This window comes from Erpetoichthys calabaricus, chromosome 3 (assembly GCF_900747795.2).
Source record: "Erpetoichthys calabaricus chromosome 3, fErpCal1.3, whole genome shotgun sequence".
NCBI lineage: Eukaryota > Metazoa > Chordata > Cladistia > Polypteriformes > Polypteridae > Erpetoichthys > Erpetoichthys calabaricus.
In genome coordinates, this window is record NC_041396.2 from 32,446,599 (window position 1) to 32,464,943 (window position 18,345).

General features: G+C 39.4%; 1 protein-coding gene across 4 annotated transcripts in view; it reads left to right on the forward strand.

Annotated features, from left to right (window-relative positions):
* The window catches only part of fkbp5 (FKBP prolyl isomerase 5), a 106,602-nt gene that overhangs the window by 60,615 nt on the left and 27,642 nt on the right, over window positions 1–18,345 (forward strand). For 2 of the 4 annotated variants that reach the window (XM_051925640.1, XM_051925641.1), the window contains exon 2: window positions 10,306–10,427. In XM_051925640.1, the coding sequence (XP_051781600.1) occupies window positions 10,326–10,427 (102 nt within the window). In that variant the 5' untranslated portion in view covers window positions 10,306–10,325. Of the gene's footprint in view, window positions 1–10,305; window positions 10,428–11,468; window positions 11,549–16,927; window positions 17,214–18,345 lie in introns of those variants that run through there. The other 2 variants (XM_051925644.1, XM_051925643.1) reach the window with 2 other exon arrangements.

Below are 18,345 nucleotides of genomic sequence, written 5' to 3' on the forward strand. Positions count from 1 at the left end.
CATTTTGTGTTTGTGCTCCACTTAGATTCATTGCCACTGGAATACCACTTTGTGAAGAATAAATCTTTAATTCTTTTAAAGATCCTGTATTGGCTCTATTAAAAGGGCAGGTTTTGATGGTTTTACTCCTCTAGTGGGCTTTATTCGAACTGCTCTCCAAGTTTATGATAAATTACCTGTCTCTTTTCACTTCCTTATTTGTAAGTAAGGCCTTTTTATATCCTTGTCTTTAAGTCTGACCTGTGTAGGGTTTTCTACAACACCGTTCTGTGGAATGACAAGGGACTGTAAAGAATTTGGTAGTGGGTTGTTTGTGTTCAGCGCCAAATAAAAGGGAACCTTGGATGGGTACTTGAAGTCGACTTGCAAACTAACTTAACATAGTTTTAAGATGTTTAATAAACTGCCACTAGTAAATAAACTACCACAGACAGACAGACAGACAGACAGACAGACAGACAGACAGACAGACAGACAGATAGATAGATAGATAGATAGATAGATAGATAGATAGATAGATAGATAGATAGACAACAATAACTTTATTGTTGAACATGCAGGAACAGCTTTTAGGCTTCAATCAAAATAGGTACTTTTACTTCAGCACTCAAATGAGGGCAGAAATCCCACTTTAGCTCCCTTCTTCAGATGAACAACACAAAGCCATCTTCCTCAAGCGGGTTCAGCAGCTGAGAAACACTGACTGGGGCAGACGAAGCCTAGAGAAGTGAGGAAAAGAGAGAGAGCCAAAAGGGCCAGTGAGAGCTGAGTTTTAAATTTTCTAAATATTGTGCAACACGTGCGTTATGAGGTAAGCATGCAGCTGATCCTGTAGAGGGCAAGTTAAAAGTGTACCTGTTTCCCATTGGTTTACAGTTTAACAGAGTGTCCCCGCACAGCTGCCAGCAGAGGCCGACAGGAATGCACAGCAGACCAGGTACAGAGTGGTCTTCGTTCAGCTGCTGTCGTCAGAGATGGCAAATATTGACGACAGTGGTCACAATATACACACACACACACGCACACACGCACGCAAACACACACACGCACACACAACCACACATGAGAATGACTAAAATAGGAAAAATATTAAAAAGAAAGAAATACAGGTATTTTGCTGTCAATTTATAGGAGCTCCAGTATTATTTTGGCTGAAAGTCCTAATTGTTAGCTCCCACCTGTTACATTAAGTCCAAGCTCATGCATATTTTCTATTTTATTGTTGTTTTTGTTATTTTTTAATTATTGTTTTTCTTTCTTTGTTCAATTTCTTTTAAGTTTGTTAATTATATTTAATATATATTGTTGTAATGATTCTTTAAATGTTCCGCCATTCTATGTGTTTGGTGGGTGGAACCCCAAGAGAGTGGGCCACCTTGACATCACATTTGAGGGTCACCTCTTCGCTTTTATATTCTGGTGGATTAGATAGCTTCCCTTGTCCTTATCATTGAGTGTTGCATGGAATTAGTTCTGTAAGTATTGTTTTCTTTTGATTCTCTGGTTTACATTTTCTGCTCTGTTTCGATTCTGATACTAATTTGTGGATTTGTCTTGGTTGCCTTTGGTTGCATTTTAGGCATACCTTTTTGCACTTTTCTTCTTATATTCTCATTTTGTTCTATTCCTTTGATTTTTCTTTTGAAATACATTCTAGAGGTTTGATGGATCCTCTCTTTTGGAAGGACATTTTTGTACTTTTAAAGTATGCTTAAAACCCCTAAAGCCATTAGCCCATTTAAAGGCCTGTGTAGACAGCAGCCTGCAGGTACCAGTTGTGGGTTGGCTGACTTGGGATGAGCCTTATCTGGGCAGGATATTGAAGATCCTGGCCTGTTTTGAAGAGCATTTGGGAGGCCTCACACACCCTTTTTTGCCATGTTTGCAACTCCATTCTACAGCACTATTACATTAACTGGGCTAGCTGAAATACAAAATTAGGAGATGTCTGCTAGTCAGACACTATAAAGATTTGCTGATGGACCAACAATTTAGAAACTAGTAATCAAAGTTTTCATCATAACGATTCTCAGTGAAAGTTTTGTAAAAATCCCTTCTGTTTAATAGTATAGGCCCCTTATAAAATTGTCTTTAGAGGGAAAGATTGACTGCACAGATGGCACAATAAAACTGTGGTGACTGAAGCACATGGACCAAAGAATGAGACTTGTGGTTTGCTCCTGCAGGTGCAATAAACTGCATGATACGGCTCATGGTTTTAATCTAATATTGTTTCTTTGAATATTCTTTTTTTCGGCAGCTGATTTTAACACTTCAGCCGTGGTCACCAGTTCGGCTATTGCTCTTGTTGTTATGCTTACAGTCCTTAACTCTTCTTCTATGGATACTTCTATTATATTAAGGCACTCAGGTTACTTTGTCTATAATGAAGTCTGTGCTGTGGTGACACTGTAATCTAGTTTTGAGAGTTCCTGGGAAACATTTCTTATTCACATTGTAACTTGAAAAGGAGAGTTACATTTATTCAAGCAGCTGGGAGCTTAGTGATGTTTAAATATGTCATCGGGATTCATATTTTTAAAAGTCATATCTTTTTTTTGTTTGTTCTTCTTTTATAATTATGATTAATTTCAAACACTGAGTTTATCTGCAGGTGGAAAAGCTTTCATGTATAGCAGCAGTAGGCTTGCTTTTAAACTGCAAAACTTAACTCTTTTTTTGCTGTTTGTTGTTTAACATTTAACAGTGACAACAACAACAATAATAATAATAATAATAATAAATAATGCCTCTCCAATAGCTCCCCCTGGTGGTACCCAGTGTACCAAACAGGGCAGCACTAGGGCTCCACCACTCCCAATGTTGCCCTCCACTTGTCTAGATTGAAGCTTTCCAAAAAGAAGTGCTACCACCCAGTGTAATAGGAATAATATGAACATGAAATGAAGTCTCTCACTGTCCCTCATTCATACTGGCGTCCAGGATGGGTAAGGGGCTCTTGAGTTATCCTCGCTGAGATGCTAGCCCTGCTATATCTTCAGTAACATTGGTCCTTGAAGCAAGCCTCCTATCAGAGACCATTCTTTACATCAGCCAGTCCCCCGACCAGGCAAGGGGACAGGGTCTATCTCAGCTGGGATGTCAGTCCATCCATGGCAATACTCTCTCTGAGTAAACTATTTTGAATTCCAGAATAGGGAAAAATGTGATTGTTGGTAAGAGACAGGCTGGGCTGAGTATTTCTGCAAATGATAATCACTTGGTCCCTGGAGTTTAATAATAATAGTAATAATGTATTACATTTATATTTACGTTTCTCCCTACTCAAAGAAATTTGAATAGTGAGTGGGAAGCCATTTCAACCACCACTAATGTGTAGCATCCACCTGGATGATGCAACAGCAGCCACTTTTGCTGCAGTACACTCATCACACATTAGCTGTTATTTGGCGAAGTGGTGAGTAAGATAGCCAGTTAGAGACGGGGGATAATAAGGGGGCCAGAATGACTATGCCATGGAGGGCAATGTAGCCAGAACATCGGTATACCCACTACTCTTTACAGAGTGTGCCCAGAGATCTTTTATGAAGTTCATTTCAAATGCACTAGGGAGTATTTTTAGTGCATTTCTGTGTTTTTGCTACACTTTGTATTTTTTGTGAATTAGTTAATTTTTGACATTTTGCTCTGTTTTTGACAGTTCTTTAATTTCCTGTATTGGGTCTTCTTTGCTTTGGATTATCTTGTGTGTCGGTCAATTTCATTTTAGTGTGATGAGTGAACAGAGAGTCAGAACCTCTGTTTTATGTTTCTTCTGAAGGATGGCGCCATTTTTACAACACATTGTCCCAGGGGGGTTGCCATTTAGCATCCCGGGAGGTATTGGGTAGCCCATGCTTGCTCCCCAGGAACATATACTGAAGGGGCATCCCGGCCAGGCAAGGGCCCCGACCGTCCGCCACAATATATAATATATATTTATAATCCTAGACTTTTCTACTAATTATATATCTATGTTATTTAAGCCCATATTTTATTTTTGTTACTACTTATTCATTATTATTCTTGCCTAACTTCACTTGTTTTTTCTTTCCTTGTAACTATTTTTGACATCTTGTAAAGCACTTTGATTTACATTTTGTGTATGAAAATATTCTATAGAAATTAATGTTGTTGTGTGCAATCTCAGTACTCAATAACATTTTTGACTTGAAAAATGAACGTAATCAGCAGCTGGTAAGTTTTAAGTATTTTTTTTAATGGGACCTTGGTACCCATAAGTTCCCTTATAAAACAAGAGTGTGCTAGTTATTTTTTAAAATGTATAAAATTTGCAATTTCATGTGGCAAATTAATATGTAGGTGTGGCTTGGAGACCAGGGTTCACGTCCGGGATCCTACCTACCATAAAAACATAAAAAAAAAAATTATTCACAATTCACAAAAATAATAATAAAGCAGGACAGCATGGTGCTGCAGTGATGGAGACCCCAATATTTCTCCTTGTGTCTGCACAGTTTTCCTTTGGGTACTCGGGTTTCCTGCCACTGTCCAAAGGCATGCAATTTTAGTTAAAGGGTGACACTAAGTTGGTCCTAGTGTGTTAATGTGTGTGTGTGTGTGTGTGCGCCTCTGTATGTGTGTTCACCCTGCAATGAACTGCTAGTTGGCATGGGCTCCAGCACCCCCAAAGCACTACCCTGGTCTGCATTAAGCAGGTTAGAAAAATGACATGACGTAATTGTGAAGAAATAACTTTGACTTGAAAAATATTTTTGGAATTGTATTTGAAATGTAAGTGTACTTATCCAAAATAGGAATTAGCACACCTTTCATGTGCTGTTGTGCGATTTGGAGATATTGAGTCGATTCAAGAGGCGTTTCAAGATTTTCTTGAAGCACCGCTTTAAGTTTGACAAAGAACATGTGTGACAATAACTGCAAAATGCATTTTTTGTTCATCTTGGTATTTTTCTGATGTATTTCAAAGATACAACTAGAATTGCAAGAGTTAGCCTTAGAAGCTTCAAAAATGTGTATTAAATCCTAGGAAGAGGAAAAGTAAAAAAAACTGAAAAGAAAAAAATGATAACATTAAGAAGACAAAGGAGCAGCCCTCTAATGGGGTGTTTTGCGTTTTTTGATAAAGCTCAGCCACATTCATGTCACAGCCAATTAAGTCCATAAAATAATCATAAAACCTACAACTATGTAGATTCAATTCAGACTCCGGGTAAACTGGTGTTGATAAGAAGGCACATGCTGTACAGAACATCAAAACACTCTGAAATCTTAAATGACCTAAAGCCATAGTGCTGATTTTTTTTTTTTCAGTCTTTATTATTTACAGTGTTTGGTTTTCTCTTTAAACAAACTTTTAAGGAGAGTCTGCCTTTCTGTAAAATGGCCACTATAACATCACACACAGTGGCATTTCCTCTCATTCGCCAGGTTAATGGTGACCAAATCATTATCAAAAATGGCTGTCGTTGTAAGAAAGCCACTAAAGTTAGAGAAGGGTGATACACAAGAAGCAAGACATAGACAAAGGAATGGTAAAGAAAATAAGCACAACACATACATTAAAACTAAAAATCGTTTAGCTGCACTTTTAGTGATGAAATATTGTGGGTCAACGAGTTCAGAAAATGCAAAATCATTACCAACGTAGAGCAATGAAGTGACCTTTCTCAGAATTAATAGGAATCTTGCATTTAGTAAGCCATATTACATGCAAATCAGAAGCGGTCATCCACCGAATTCTAAGCATGTTCAGGCCTGGCCAGTACTTGGATGGGAAACCATATAGGAAAAACTTGAATTGCTACTGGAAGTGGAAGTGGTATTGGTGAGGTCAGCAGGGGACGCTTAACCTGTGGTCTGAATGTGGATCCCAATTACCGCAGTGCAGTGATGGGGACACCATGTTGTAAAAATGGCACCATCCTTCGGAAGAAATGTAAAACAGAGGTTCTGACTGTCTGTGGTCATAAAAGATCCCTGGGCATCCTTCATTAAAAGTACGGTGTATCCCAATGTCCATGACCTAGTCATTCTAGCCCCCTAATCATTCCTTGTCTCTGACTGGCTCACTCTCACCACTTCACCAGGTGGATGCTGCACATTGGTGGTGGTTAAAGTGGCTCCCCACTCACTGAAGCGCTTTAAATAGTGAGAGAAGGACTATACAAATGTAAAGAATTACTATTATTATTATATTAACAACAGTGGTAAATTTCACCCAGACTAAGTGATTTGTTCTTTGTAATTTTGTCCACAGACTTGTATCCTCTCCACAAGTGCTCAGATTTGTTTAAGAACACTTAACATTTATTAAAAAGTCAAAACTGAAATGTTGTCACCCATCACAGTACTTTCCTTTAGATATCTTTGGTATATACAGTGAGACAAAACGAGACTCCAGACATGATAAAGGTTTGGGGCAGCCACCCGTATAATATGTTCCTGGCTACAAAAGTAAAGATTTGTAATACCAGAGTAGCATAAGAAGACTGAGTCCAAAACAGAACTGAAATCCAGAGGAGGGGAAAGAGGCTTTATAGGGAGTCTGGGGGAAGTGATGTTGACCTAGGGGCCAGGACCAGAAGTGATGTCGACCTTGGGGCCGGGACCGGAAGTGATGTGCTCTGAGTTGAGGCATTGGGTTACTGGCGGGATTTCCCAGGAAACTTAGAAAAAGAGTCAGTGCACCCCGTCGTCCCCATGACGGACGTGTTAACAGTATTCTGTAAGCCCTTCAGCTGCCTCCTATTTGCACTTGTGTGACAACAGGTACATATGAAGGACAGGGGACATATGCCATAAAAAATCTGTAGGCTTATAACATTTTACCTTGTTAATGACGGATTATTTTAAGGAATAGCTGAGGTACAAAACTCCATTGAAAATATGTTTTCAGAATTATCACTCTTTCTTGTATTGCAGTTCCTGAAAACAAAATACATTGTAAGGTTGGCCAGGTAAACATACAAGTCAAGAAGTCAAAGAAAGGTTGGCACACCACCCTGGAAACCCCTTTTAATCGTACCAAAAAAGACAGCCAACAAACGGCTAAAACAGAAAGCAATAAATAAGGGGGTTTAGCTGTCAAAGTAGGCTTGTAGGAGCTCTGTCCTTTGCTAGAGCCAGTTTGGTATCGGGCATCGCCTTCCGAGAATGGGCCGGCTTTATAGGGCAGGGACCGGAAGGGGTGGAGTTTTCTCTTGGTGGTGGGGTGGGCTAAGTTATTCTTCTTGGACATTGTGTACTTGGCTGTGGAGGAGGTAAGAGAAGACAATGTTAGCATCAGCGCCCCCTCTTGTCCTGAGGTAGAATGGTGGTCCCCAGATACGCATGCATGACTATATATACAGTAAATATACTAATTGTTGTCAATGTATATACACATTTCAGTCAATATAATTTGACTTTGGTTATATATAGTGTATAAGGAATGTAATTGCATGACAATTATTCAAATTATTCACAAAACCTAATAGTAAAACCCAACAGATTCAATCAAATTATATATAGGAATTCCTAAAATGTATAATTCTATTGAAGACTCTTAGTAAATTATTTTTTTTACATATACTGAATATTGCATATACAGTACATATGCTGTATGTGTTGTGGCCTTTACGGGGTGTAACAAAGCCTCAAACCCCAGACACAGCTTTACCCAAAAAGTCCTGGTTTCAAGTAAATAATGTTAGTTGAGGAAATACCTTAGACATGTTTCTTCTTCCTACGGAGTCCCATAGGTGTGAGGCAAAAAAAAAAAAAAAGTGAACAAACTATTAATCTATTTGTACGAATTACATAATTCGTTCAAACTGATTTTTTTTTTCCCTGACTCTTGTCTATTTATTTTTCCTGGGATCCAGTTTAGTGAACCGGAACCAGAAAAGTATAACCAGTCAATAGTTTCAGTCTGTTCTATGCTGTTCAGTGCCATTATTTCCTACATTTTCTTCTATTAACATTTCCACCACTGACTCCGGAATATCACGTTCTCAGAGAAAATTCCATAAATCCATTCTTGTAACTTCTCCTGAGTTTGAAACTCATTTCAAGACTCCTCAAAAGAACCGATTCAACCATGGTGGTCTTCCAACTAGTTCCTTGTCTGGTTCACTGATTTTAATACACACCTTCAGTTCACTGAACTATATGCCAAGAAAACCATAATGGGACTCCTTAATAAGAACTGGACTACAAGGGGGAAAATTAATAATAATCTGTTTGAACAAATTAATACATAGTGGGGCTCCATACTACTGAAATAAGGGTATATAAAAATAATCAGTTCAAACGAGTAACGTAATTCGTTCGAACAAGTTAATAATTCATTTGAACGAGTTACATACTGAACTATATGCCAAGAAAACCGTAATGGGACTCCATAATAAGAACTGGACTACAAGGGGGAAAATTAATAATAATTTGTTTGAACAAATGAATACATAGTGGGGCTCCATACTACTGAAATAAGGGTGTATAAAAATAATCATTTCAAATGAGTAACGTAATTCATTTGAACGAGTTACATAATTTGTTTGAACAAATCTTTTTTTTTTTTGCTTGACATCTACAGAGCTCTGTATCTTCCTGTTCTCCTTCCACAATACTTTTTTTTCTTTTTCTTTTTCTTTCTCTTTCCTTTCTCCTCACCTCCTCAAGTGAATGTCATCCTACTGAACTTCTGCCTTTGACTCACCTGGGGCAGATGGTGCATCTCCTTATCACCCTGGATTATTTCTGTTGTAACAACACTCCCACCATAAAGAATTTTCGGTCCTCTATACAAGTATTGACAACCTTGAATTTAATACTTTCTATAAAGTCCATTTGGCAAAAGAACAGCACTGGATCTTCTCCTATAAGGTTGAAGACAATGGAGCTTGGAATCTGAGACCATTCTTCTTTGCAGAATCTCTCTAGATTATCGTGGGTCCTCATGTGCCCCCTCCTTTTCAGCTTTCATCCTAGGTTTTCAATGGGGTTTGTGGACTGAAACAGCCATGGCAGAAGCCTGACTTTGTGTTCCTTTAACTGTTTTTGTGTTGATTTGGACATACTGTATTTTTTGGATCATTTCCTGCTGAACAACAACCCTGTTTTAGTTTCTTGTAATGGGTAGCCAGATTTAAATTTAAAATCTCCTGTTATTTCATAGAGTCTATGATATCATGTACCCCAACAAGTTTTCCTGGGCTTTTGGAGAAACAGCCTCACAACATCAGAAAATGTCCAAAATACTTGACATTAGGGATCAGGTTCTTTTCGGTTTATTTTACACCTAATTCTCCTTCAGAGTTTGTTGCCAAAAAGCTTGTCTTATTATAGAACACAGTTACATTCAAAGTTCTAGTAGTGTCTAGTAAATGTGTACAATGGACTTTCACTGTGGTTGCCACCTGATGGATTTCGTAAAATTTCATGGTGAAGTCAGAAAATCGTCTAGTGACACTGCTAACACCACAAGACAACTGAGCAAAATTTCAAGTCTGGTATCTCTGCAGCCCAGAGCTTCCGCCTCAGAGGACCAAGCATGTGGGATTGTCTTAATGGATAGCCATCATTATTTGAGTCAAACCCATATCCCTTAACCACAGTTAATCAGGGCAGAGCTCTGGAAGTCTGCAGCTTTTGGTACCTATTGGAGTCAAATCCACCTAGTTGGAGCTCCAAGGTGGAGGTTCTGGGCGGTGGAGATATACATTTCGGAATTTCTCACAGGACACAAATTCTTCCGATCATGCAACAGCCTAATCATAAGTTCAAACTACTTTCAAATTGCATGTGAAATGATGGCCAGTGAAGCCAAAATGTGGGCCACCTCAGAAAATTACAGACTTAAAATTGTGCTCAGAATTATGGCGAAATCACACAGAGTGCATGTCCGGTTAAAGGTGTACGTGCTGCACGTATTCCTGGTATAGGCGGACAATTATATCATGTGTTTTCAGTCATTTTAATATGGACGGAAATACTTATATGAATGATGTTGAAAGTCAATTAACAGCTGAAACTGGTCACAGATTAAGAAAGTGGCAAGATAGAAAACCTGCTGCCATTGTGGACCACCACTGTTCTATATGCTCCTTGGTGATATACATGTAAAATCTAAAGAGTCATCTGTGAACTATACATAGATATAAGAAAAAGGCGAACTGGATAAGCACATGCACAAAAATAAAGGGGAGGTGGGATGAATGGAGGTGGCGGAGGTTCCATTCTAGTACATGGCGTAATGTTATTAGTGCATGATTTTTCAACAGATATGAAGTGAAATTCTCTCCAGGTTTACAACTCTGTGTCTTGTGTTGTACTCTTTTACAGATGCGTATGACATTCCGAAGATGACCACAGATACGGAAGTGAAGATGGGTTCAGCACCCACCTCAAATTTAACAGAACATGGACAGGACTTGACACCTCAACAGGATGGAGGCGTGCATAAGGTAATGAGAAAATTACAAAGCAATCTTCTACACAATGTAGACAGCATGAAGCATTGGTGCTTTCAGAGAGGATCACATTGTAGGACTCATTGAGAACTACATGGACCACCAGGGCTAGACCACCAACAAATAAGGTTGAAGCCATGATTCAAAGTAAAGAAGCTCAATGGATGTGCACCTGATTCAATAAAAGACAGTGCTGGCAAAACAAGCACAAGGGTACATGCAATAGAACTGTAGAAAGTAAAGTTTTCAAAATTTAAATGAGAGGAAGGTGTTGAGTTAGCACAGCATTGGTGCATAAAGCCTGAAAGGGTTCATCCTCAATGTGAAAGGTCATTTACAAAAAAAAAACAAAAAACAAATCCTGCCACTCTGGTGTGGGAGTCTGCTGCCACTCTGTGGTCAACCCTTGTCATTGCCGCTTGAGCTTCTTGATGAAGTCGGACATTCTGGCTAAGGACGTATTAAACAATATTGTAGTGGACAGCAAGGCCCATCCTGAGACTTATTTTTGTGCAAATGTTCAAATTCTAAAAAAAGCTCTAAATTTTGTATCAAGTATAGGAACATTTTAAAAATAAGATCTGATGCAGTGCCTCATAATTCTAGCATCCTGGGTTAAAATCCTGTGCTTGGTCATTCTACAAATCGAGTTTGGAGATTCTCCTCATGACTTTATGGGTTTTCCTCCCACATCCTCAAACATGATGTTTTAGGCTAATTGGGTGCATGCATGAGCTGGACCAGTGATGGACTGGTGCCCCATTCAGGGCTGTTTACCACCTTGTGACCAGGAGATCTGATAGTGTTACATTCAAATAATGGCAAACAAATAATGTTTTGCTGATTTTTTTGGCCAGTATTGTATCTATGCTGCCTGGAACGTAAGGTTATTTTTTATAGTAAAATCATTGTAATATAACATGGCTTTTAAGTAATCAGTCTGAGTCTGACCATGACCATTAGATTGCAATATGATTTTGAACATAATGTGGTCTTTTCATGTACTATTACTCCATCCATCCTTTTATTTTCTAGACTACTTCCCCTGGTGTGGATCACATTGGCTTCCAGCTAAACAGGGTACACTCTATTCCGAGCAGATTCCAGCTCTTCCAGTGAGCATTTCCATTGTAATTTTGACATAAACCCCTTAGACTACACTATTATAGATATTTCACAACATCATCCAGCAGCTGAATTCTTTTTAAACTGAGATAACCAGGACCAATGTCAGTGAGACTAAACAGACTGCTGAGCAGATAAAGTGCAGGTGTTTGCTTAGCAGGGAGAGATAAAGTAACATGTGCAGCTCGAGGTCCCCGTTATATTTTAATTGTAAATGACATAACACAGCCTCATTCAAATGCAATTAATTTGTGGAAATTGTTTATTTTTCTTGATGAAATATGAAATCAAGGTATCAATAAAATATTTCATTGTATAGCACCATTAATGACATGCACTATTATTTTCAAAGCAGAAAAGATTACCATGCAGTTAATAAAACTAGTGCTAGCAGAATGTCATATGAGATGTTTTGAGAAGAGGTTTGACTTTAAAATGCATTCACTGTACAATGTTTTAGAATATCCTTCACATCTGTTTATCCATGCAGTTATCTTAATAAGCCAATCCTGTGGCAGTATAAAATCATGAAGATACAGGTCATGAACTCCATTTAATGTTTACACCAAAAGCCAGAATGAGTGATTTGGACTGTGCCAGATGAGCTGGTTTGAGTATTTCTATAATTGCTGATCTCCTGGGATTTATACACAAATCATTCCTTAGAGTTTTCCCAGAATGATGTGAAAAGCAAAAAACATCCAGTGAATGGCAGTTCTGTGGACACCTTGTTGATGAGGGAGGTCAGAGAAGAAAGGCCAGACTGGTTCAAGCTTACAGAAAGGCTACAGTAACTCAGATAACCAGTCTGCACAACTTTGGACATGAAAAGCATCTCAAAATACACAACACATCAAACCCTGAGGTAGATGGGATACAACAGCAGACCATGTTGGGTTCCACTTTCTTCAGTCAAGAACAGAAAGCTAAAGCATCAGTGGGCACAGGCTCATCAAAACTGGACAACTGAAGCCTGGAAAAACATAGCCTGGTCTGATGAATCTTAATTTCTGCTGAGGCACACAGATGGTATATGCTCGGAATTTGGCTGCAACAACATGTACCCAACCTGCCTTGTGTCAACAATCCATTGTGGTGGAGGTGGTGGTGGTAGTGGTGGTGATGGTGTAATGGTGTGGGTAAGGTTTTCTTGGCACACATTGGGCCTGTAAATACCAATCAACCATGGCTTGAATGCAAAGGCCTATTTGAATATTGTTGTTGAATATGGCCACTTCCAGCATAATAATGCACCGCATCATAAAGCAAAAGTCATCTCAAACTGCTTTTATGGCTGTGAAAATGAGTTCAGTGTTGTTCGTCCCAGTCACAGGATCTAAATCTAGCTGAACACCATTAGAATATAGTAGAATGGGAGACATGCAGCATGAATGTGCAGCTGACAAATCTGCAGAAATTGTCTGATGTGGTCATGTCATTATGGTCAAGAATCTCAAAAGAAATATTTCCAACATCTTAAGGAATCCATGCCATGAAGAACTGAGGCTGTCTTGTATTAGCACAGTGGTCCTAAGGAGTTCCTCAGTGAGTGTTAGTTGAAACAGAAGTTATAGCACACTGAGGTTACTTCAGAGAGTTAATGCATGAGGAAGATACTCACGATGCATCTGAGAAGATGTTTGTGGCCTTTAGAGTTATAACAGTCTCAATACTGAATCATGTCATCTGCAGAATTTTTCCTTTGGGACGGCCATAGCAGTGAGATTGAATGCACGACACTTCTGAAGGACTGTCTTGAATGGTGCAGACTGAACCACCTGCAGTTCAACATCAGTAAGACAAAGGAAATAATAATAGACTTCAAAGGTTGTCAAGCCCACTCTGCCCCCAGTTCTCATTGGTGGTGAAGATGTGGACATGGTGAAGACATGTGAATACTTTGGAGTGCATGTGAACAACAGGCTTGACTGGATTATGAACATAGTGGCTGTATAGATGGGTCAGAGTCACCTCTATTTCCTGAGGAGTTTGAGGTTGTTTGTTGTACGCAGGCCAGTCTTACATGTTTGCTACCAGTGTGAAGTGCTGAAGTGTGCTGGGAAAACTGGCATTACTGCAGGTAATGGCAACAGACTAAATAAACTGATTGAATAGGCTAGGTCAGTCTTGGGAGTCAGGCTGGACTCTCTGGACGAAGTGGTAGAACAATCACTAGGAGAGCTTCTTACTATCCTGGACAATGACTCTCATCCTCTGTATGTAACAGACTGAGACAACTGCATTACTCTGAGGAACATCATGTGAGATCGTTCCTACCATCAAGCTCTATAATGTGTCACTCCACAACTGAATTCTACATGAGAAATAAAACAAACAGTACAGAACATCCATGTACATGCGTCTAAAATGCTAGAAAAATAAATAACACACAATCACAACAATCATGGATCTCTGACATATAATCGCTACAGTTGACCAAGAATCATCTTCTTGTTATGTAAGAATGAAACCAACTCAAGGCACTGCCAGGAAGGCCCACACATTGCCTAAGGTGGTTAATAAGATTGAATCTAATAAAAAAAGCTTTGCTTCTAATCCTTAAATCATTAACTACTTTAAGAAAATTATTTCTACTATGTTTTGGTCTAAAACCTGACTGATAAAGGAAGATCACAGATAAGTCTAAAATTGTCCATGAAAGAAGAGAGAGGTTAGGAGCGTGCACTGATACAGTGAGTTGCTGCACCCACCACACGACGAACCACCTCAGGATCCCAAATTAGGACCTGAGCCTAGCTGTGCAACGGGCGACACCTCAGCACCACACTAGTTTGAATGGAGTGGAATGGTGTGAGGTTTTTTTTTTACGGTGGCTAGAGTGCCAGTCCTGCCACCAACCCCTGACTTTTCCCTGTAAATTGGAGGACCTGCTCACAGGGATAGATGCAGGTTAACGTCACACCCAGGACGGAGCAATTACAGGTTAAGGACCTTGCTCAAGGGTCCAATGGAGTGGAATCGCTTCTGACATTTATGGGATTCAAACTTGCAAACTCACGGTGGCGCAGTGGGTAGCACTGCTGCCTCGCAGTTGGGAGATCTGGGGACCTGGGTTCGCTTCCCGGGTCCTCCCTGCGTGGAGTTTGCATGTTCTCCCCGTGTCTGCGTGGGTTTCCTCCGGGCGCTCCGGTTTCCTCCCACGGTCCAAAGACATGCAGGTTAGGTGGATTGGCGATTCTAAATTGACCCTAGTGTGTGCTTGGTGTGTGGGTGTGTTTGTGTGTGTCCTGCGGTGGGTTGGCACCCTGCCCAGGATTGGTTCCCTGCCTTGTGCCCTGTGTTGGCTGGGATTGGCTCCAGCAGACCCCCGTGACCCTGTGTTCGGATTCAGCGGGTTGGGAAATGGATGGATGGAAACTTGCAAACTTCCGATCCCTAGTCACAGAGCCACCACTCCAAACAGCACATCCTAATGGTGTTAAGTTGGAATTAGATCCGGTGACTGGGAAAGAAGAAGGGTCAAGGTTTCTTTGTCTTAAGTACTAGATTACCTTTTGCAGTTTTTAGAAAATCTGGAAAAAAATGTGAAGATTCAATGAACATTTAATGAAGTTTAAGTAGATTGTTAACGAGTCAGAGACGTCTCCAACTCTGGTCCTAGAGCGCTTCTGTGGCTGCAGGTTTTGATTGTCATGCTTTTTTTAAGTAGTGACATTTCCTGCTAATTAACTATTTTGCTTTCATTTTAATTGACTTACCACTTCAGCCTCGAATCCCTTAATTGTTTCTGTTCCTAAAAATAGCAGCCAATCAATACAGAGATACAAAACAAGCCAATGCATGACTAAGAGCCTGTCTCCATCATACAATATCTGAAAATAAAAAAAAAAAGACGAAGGTCTCAGTAATGTTGATCTGCTCAGGTTCACAAAGCATTTTGAAAAAATCAGGCACTTTCGAAATGGCTTCTGTGGCAGAATGAGAGCACCAACAAGCCATGGAATGAAATAATGGGTTTAAATAACAACAAGAATTGGCTTTTAATTTTAAAACCGGTTCGAGTCAAATTAGTTGGAGTCACAGGCCCTGACTTATCTGATCATCTGTTGGCTCACTTTACATCTCATTTCTGTTTGGGTGCCATTTTGGAAAAAAAATAAAGCAAATCCAAAGACTGAGTCTTAAAAAACAAGAGAATTAAAATAATGGGAAAGGAAGTCAATCAGCAGCAAAAACTGGTCACTAATTAAGGAAAAGGTTACAATGAGAACCTGCAGACATAGTAGTGCTCCATGGAACTCATTTATAACACTTTGTGTGGATTTGAGCATGAAAATAATGTGCATGGCAAAAATAGTAGAAAAATGCGTATGCCAAAAAAAATCATATTAGATTTAATAAACCTTGCATACACACATTTCTATGTAATTTACCTTTAATAAATAGCAATAAACTTGCAGATATGCTTACAGGATTGTGCAACAAACTCTGCCTGGAAATATCCATATATAAGAGCATACTAAACCACCTCATGCATTGCAATCATAATGCGGCAGAACGTCACTGGCCGGTACAGCAACCCCTCTCCTGACACATCGAGACCCTGCCAGCTGGTTTCAAGAGTGATCATGTTGCACTCTGTAACTGAGAGTACATGATCTTACATGGCATAAAGCACCTGTCCTCTGAGTTCTGTGGGTTGGGGAAAGGCATAAGGCACCAGAATCTGAGCGGGTAGCCAGTGTCTCCAGGCACATGTAATGATGTGATGTCTGTTACAATGAACAGTATGGGCCATTTGAAACACTGAGGTTTCAACCAGTTACCTTACTAACAAGCCAGCCACCACATACAGCAAGCATCATCACATCTGCCAAAGCTACTTTACCTCAAAATAAATGAATCACAGCCTGACCCAGGCCACAGAGACACAACATTTCTCAGCCACATCATGGAATCACAGATGACTCGTGCATTAATGGAAAGTCACTGCTCATAGTTAAGAAAAGCAGCTTCATTCTCGCAGTAAAGTGCTCTGATTACAATAGGAGATTGTACAGTGCTCTGTTAGTCAGTTAATGACTTCCAGCACAGTGGGCATGACGGAATGAAGCTTGTCTTAGATATTTCAGACATTTCACCCAGTTCCCAGAGAAGTGGCAAAAGGTAGCTGATATAAGCTGGCATAAAAAAAAATGTAAAATGTTTTTCAGTGCAAAGATGCAGCATTGGCCCCCTTTAAAAGAGAGTTAAAATACAGTCTATACATCATATTCATCACTTTTGAGGTGATAGATAGATAGATAGATAGATAGATAGATAGATAGATAGATAGATAGATAGATAGATAGATAGATAGATAGATAGATAGATAGATAGATAGATACTTTATTAATCCCAATGGGAAATTCACATCAATACATATTAGCTGGTTTGGCTGCATTTTCCCACCTGATCAAGGGTGTCGTCATTTCCCAGTTTCCCCAAAATACTGCATACGAATGGACAGAGTTGCTATAAATATACGTATGTTCCCTTGTCGTTTTCTTTTATAAATCTCGACGTTTGCGTGGAAAGTTGCATATGCACATTTCAAGCCTCTTTCTGTTCATATGCAAGCTTAATAAATGAGGCCCCTGGACCACAGTTGGTGACCCCTGCATCAAGGACACACCTGGAGAGTGTTACATGAAGGTAAGTTAGGCTTTCTTTAATAAGGGAGTTTAATTATTATCACTATGTTGAAGTTCAAGTAGGTTTGTTCTTGAGTATACAAAACCTTACAATATCTGAAAAAAATGTTGCAAAGGCCTCATGTTTAGCAAACAATGGATTGAACATCTATTCCACAGACAGAGATGGGAGTAAAAGTCAGTTAATAATTGTCAATAATTTTAAATTATAATTTTGGAGAAGCCAGATCAGACTAAAATATAGTATTTGCTAATCCATTCCATGGTAGCAGAATGCTTTAGGCTATCCATACAGCATTGAGTACGAGGCAGGGAACAGCCCTGAACAAGCAGCAAGTCCATTGCAGGACACATTAAAAGTTGCTTCATCTGGTTATCTAGCAAATGTGGCCATTAATATTAAAGGAATACTCCACCCAGAAATAGAATTTTATTTAAATATTACTTACCCCATATTGGTTGTAATGTTGGTCAAGAAAAATTTTAATTCTCAGGTTTTCATGGAGAATGGAGATAACATTTCTAATAGAATGAGACCCACTGATGGTCAATGCTGAGCAACAACAAACAGTATCAAACACATCCATCTCATGTTACTCGTGTTGCGTTACCCACGTGTCAAGTCATTCAGTCGTATGCTCACTACGCTGTTAAAGCAATTAAGAAGGCCAACAGAATATTAGGTTATATAACACAATGTGTGGAGTACAAGTCCAAGGAGGTTATGCTGACCAACACACTGGTGATGCCTCATCTGGAGTTCTGTGTGCAGTTTTGGTCTTCAGGCTACAAAAAAAGACATAGCAGCTCTAGTAGAAAAGGTGCAGAGAAAAGACATTAGGCTGATTCCAGGATGACAGGGGACAAGTTATTAGGAAAGATTGAAGGAGTTGATCCTTTTAGGTTTAAGGAAGAAGACGATCAAGAGTTGACAAGATTGAAGTGTTCAAAATTAGGAAAGGAATTAGTACAGTGGATTGAGACTTTAAAATGAATTCAACAATAACACAAGAAATTTCTTCACAAATATTAAGAGGGGTTTCTTCACAAAGGGAGCTACAGACACATGGAATAAGTTACCAAGTAGTGTGGTAGACAGTAGGACTTTCGTGGCCTTCAAATCTATACTTGAA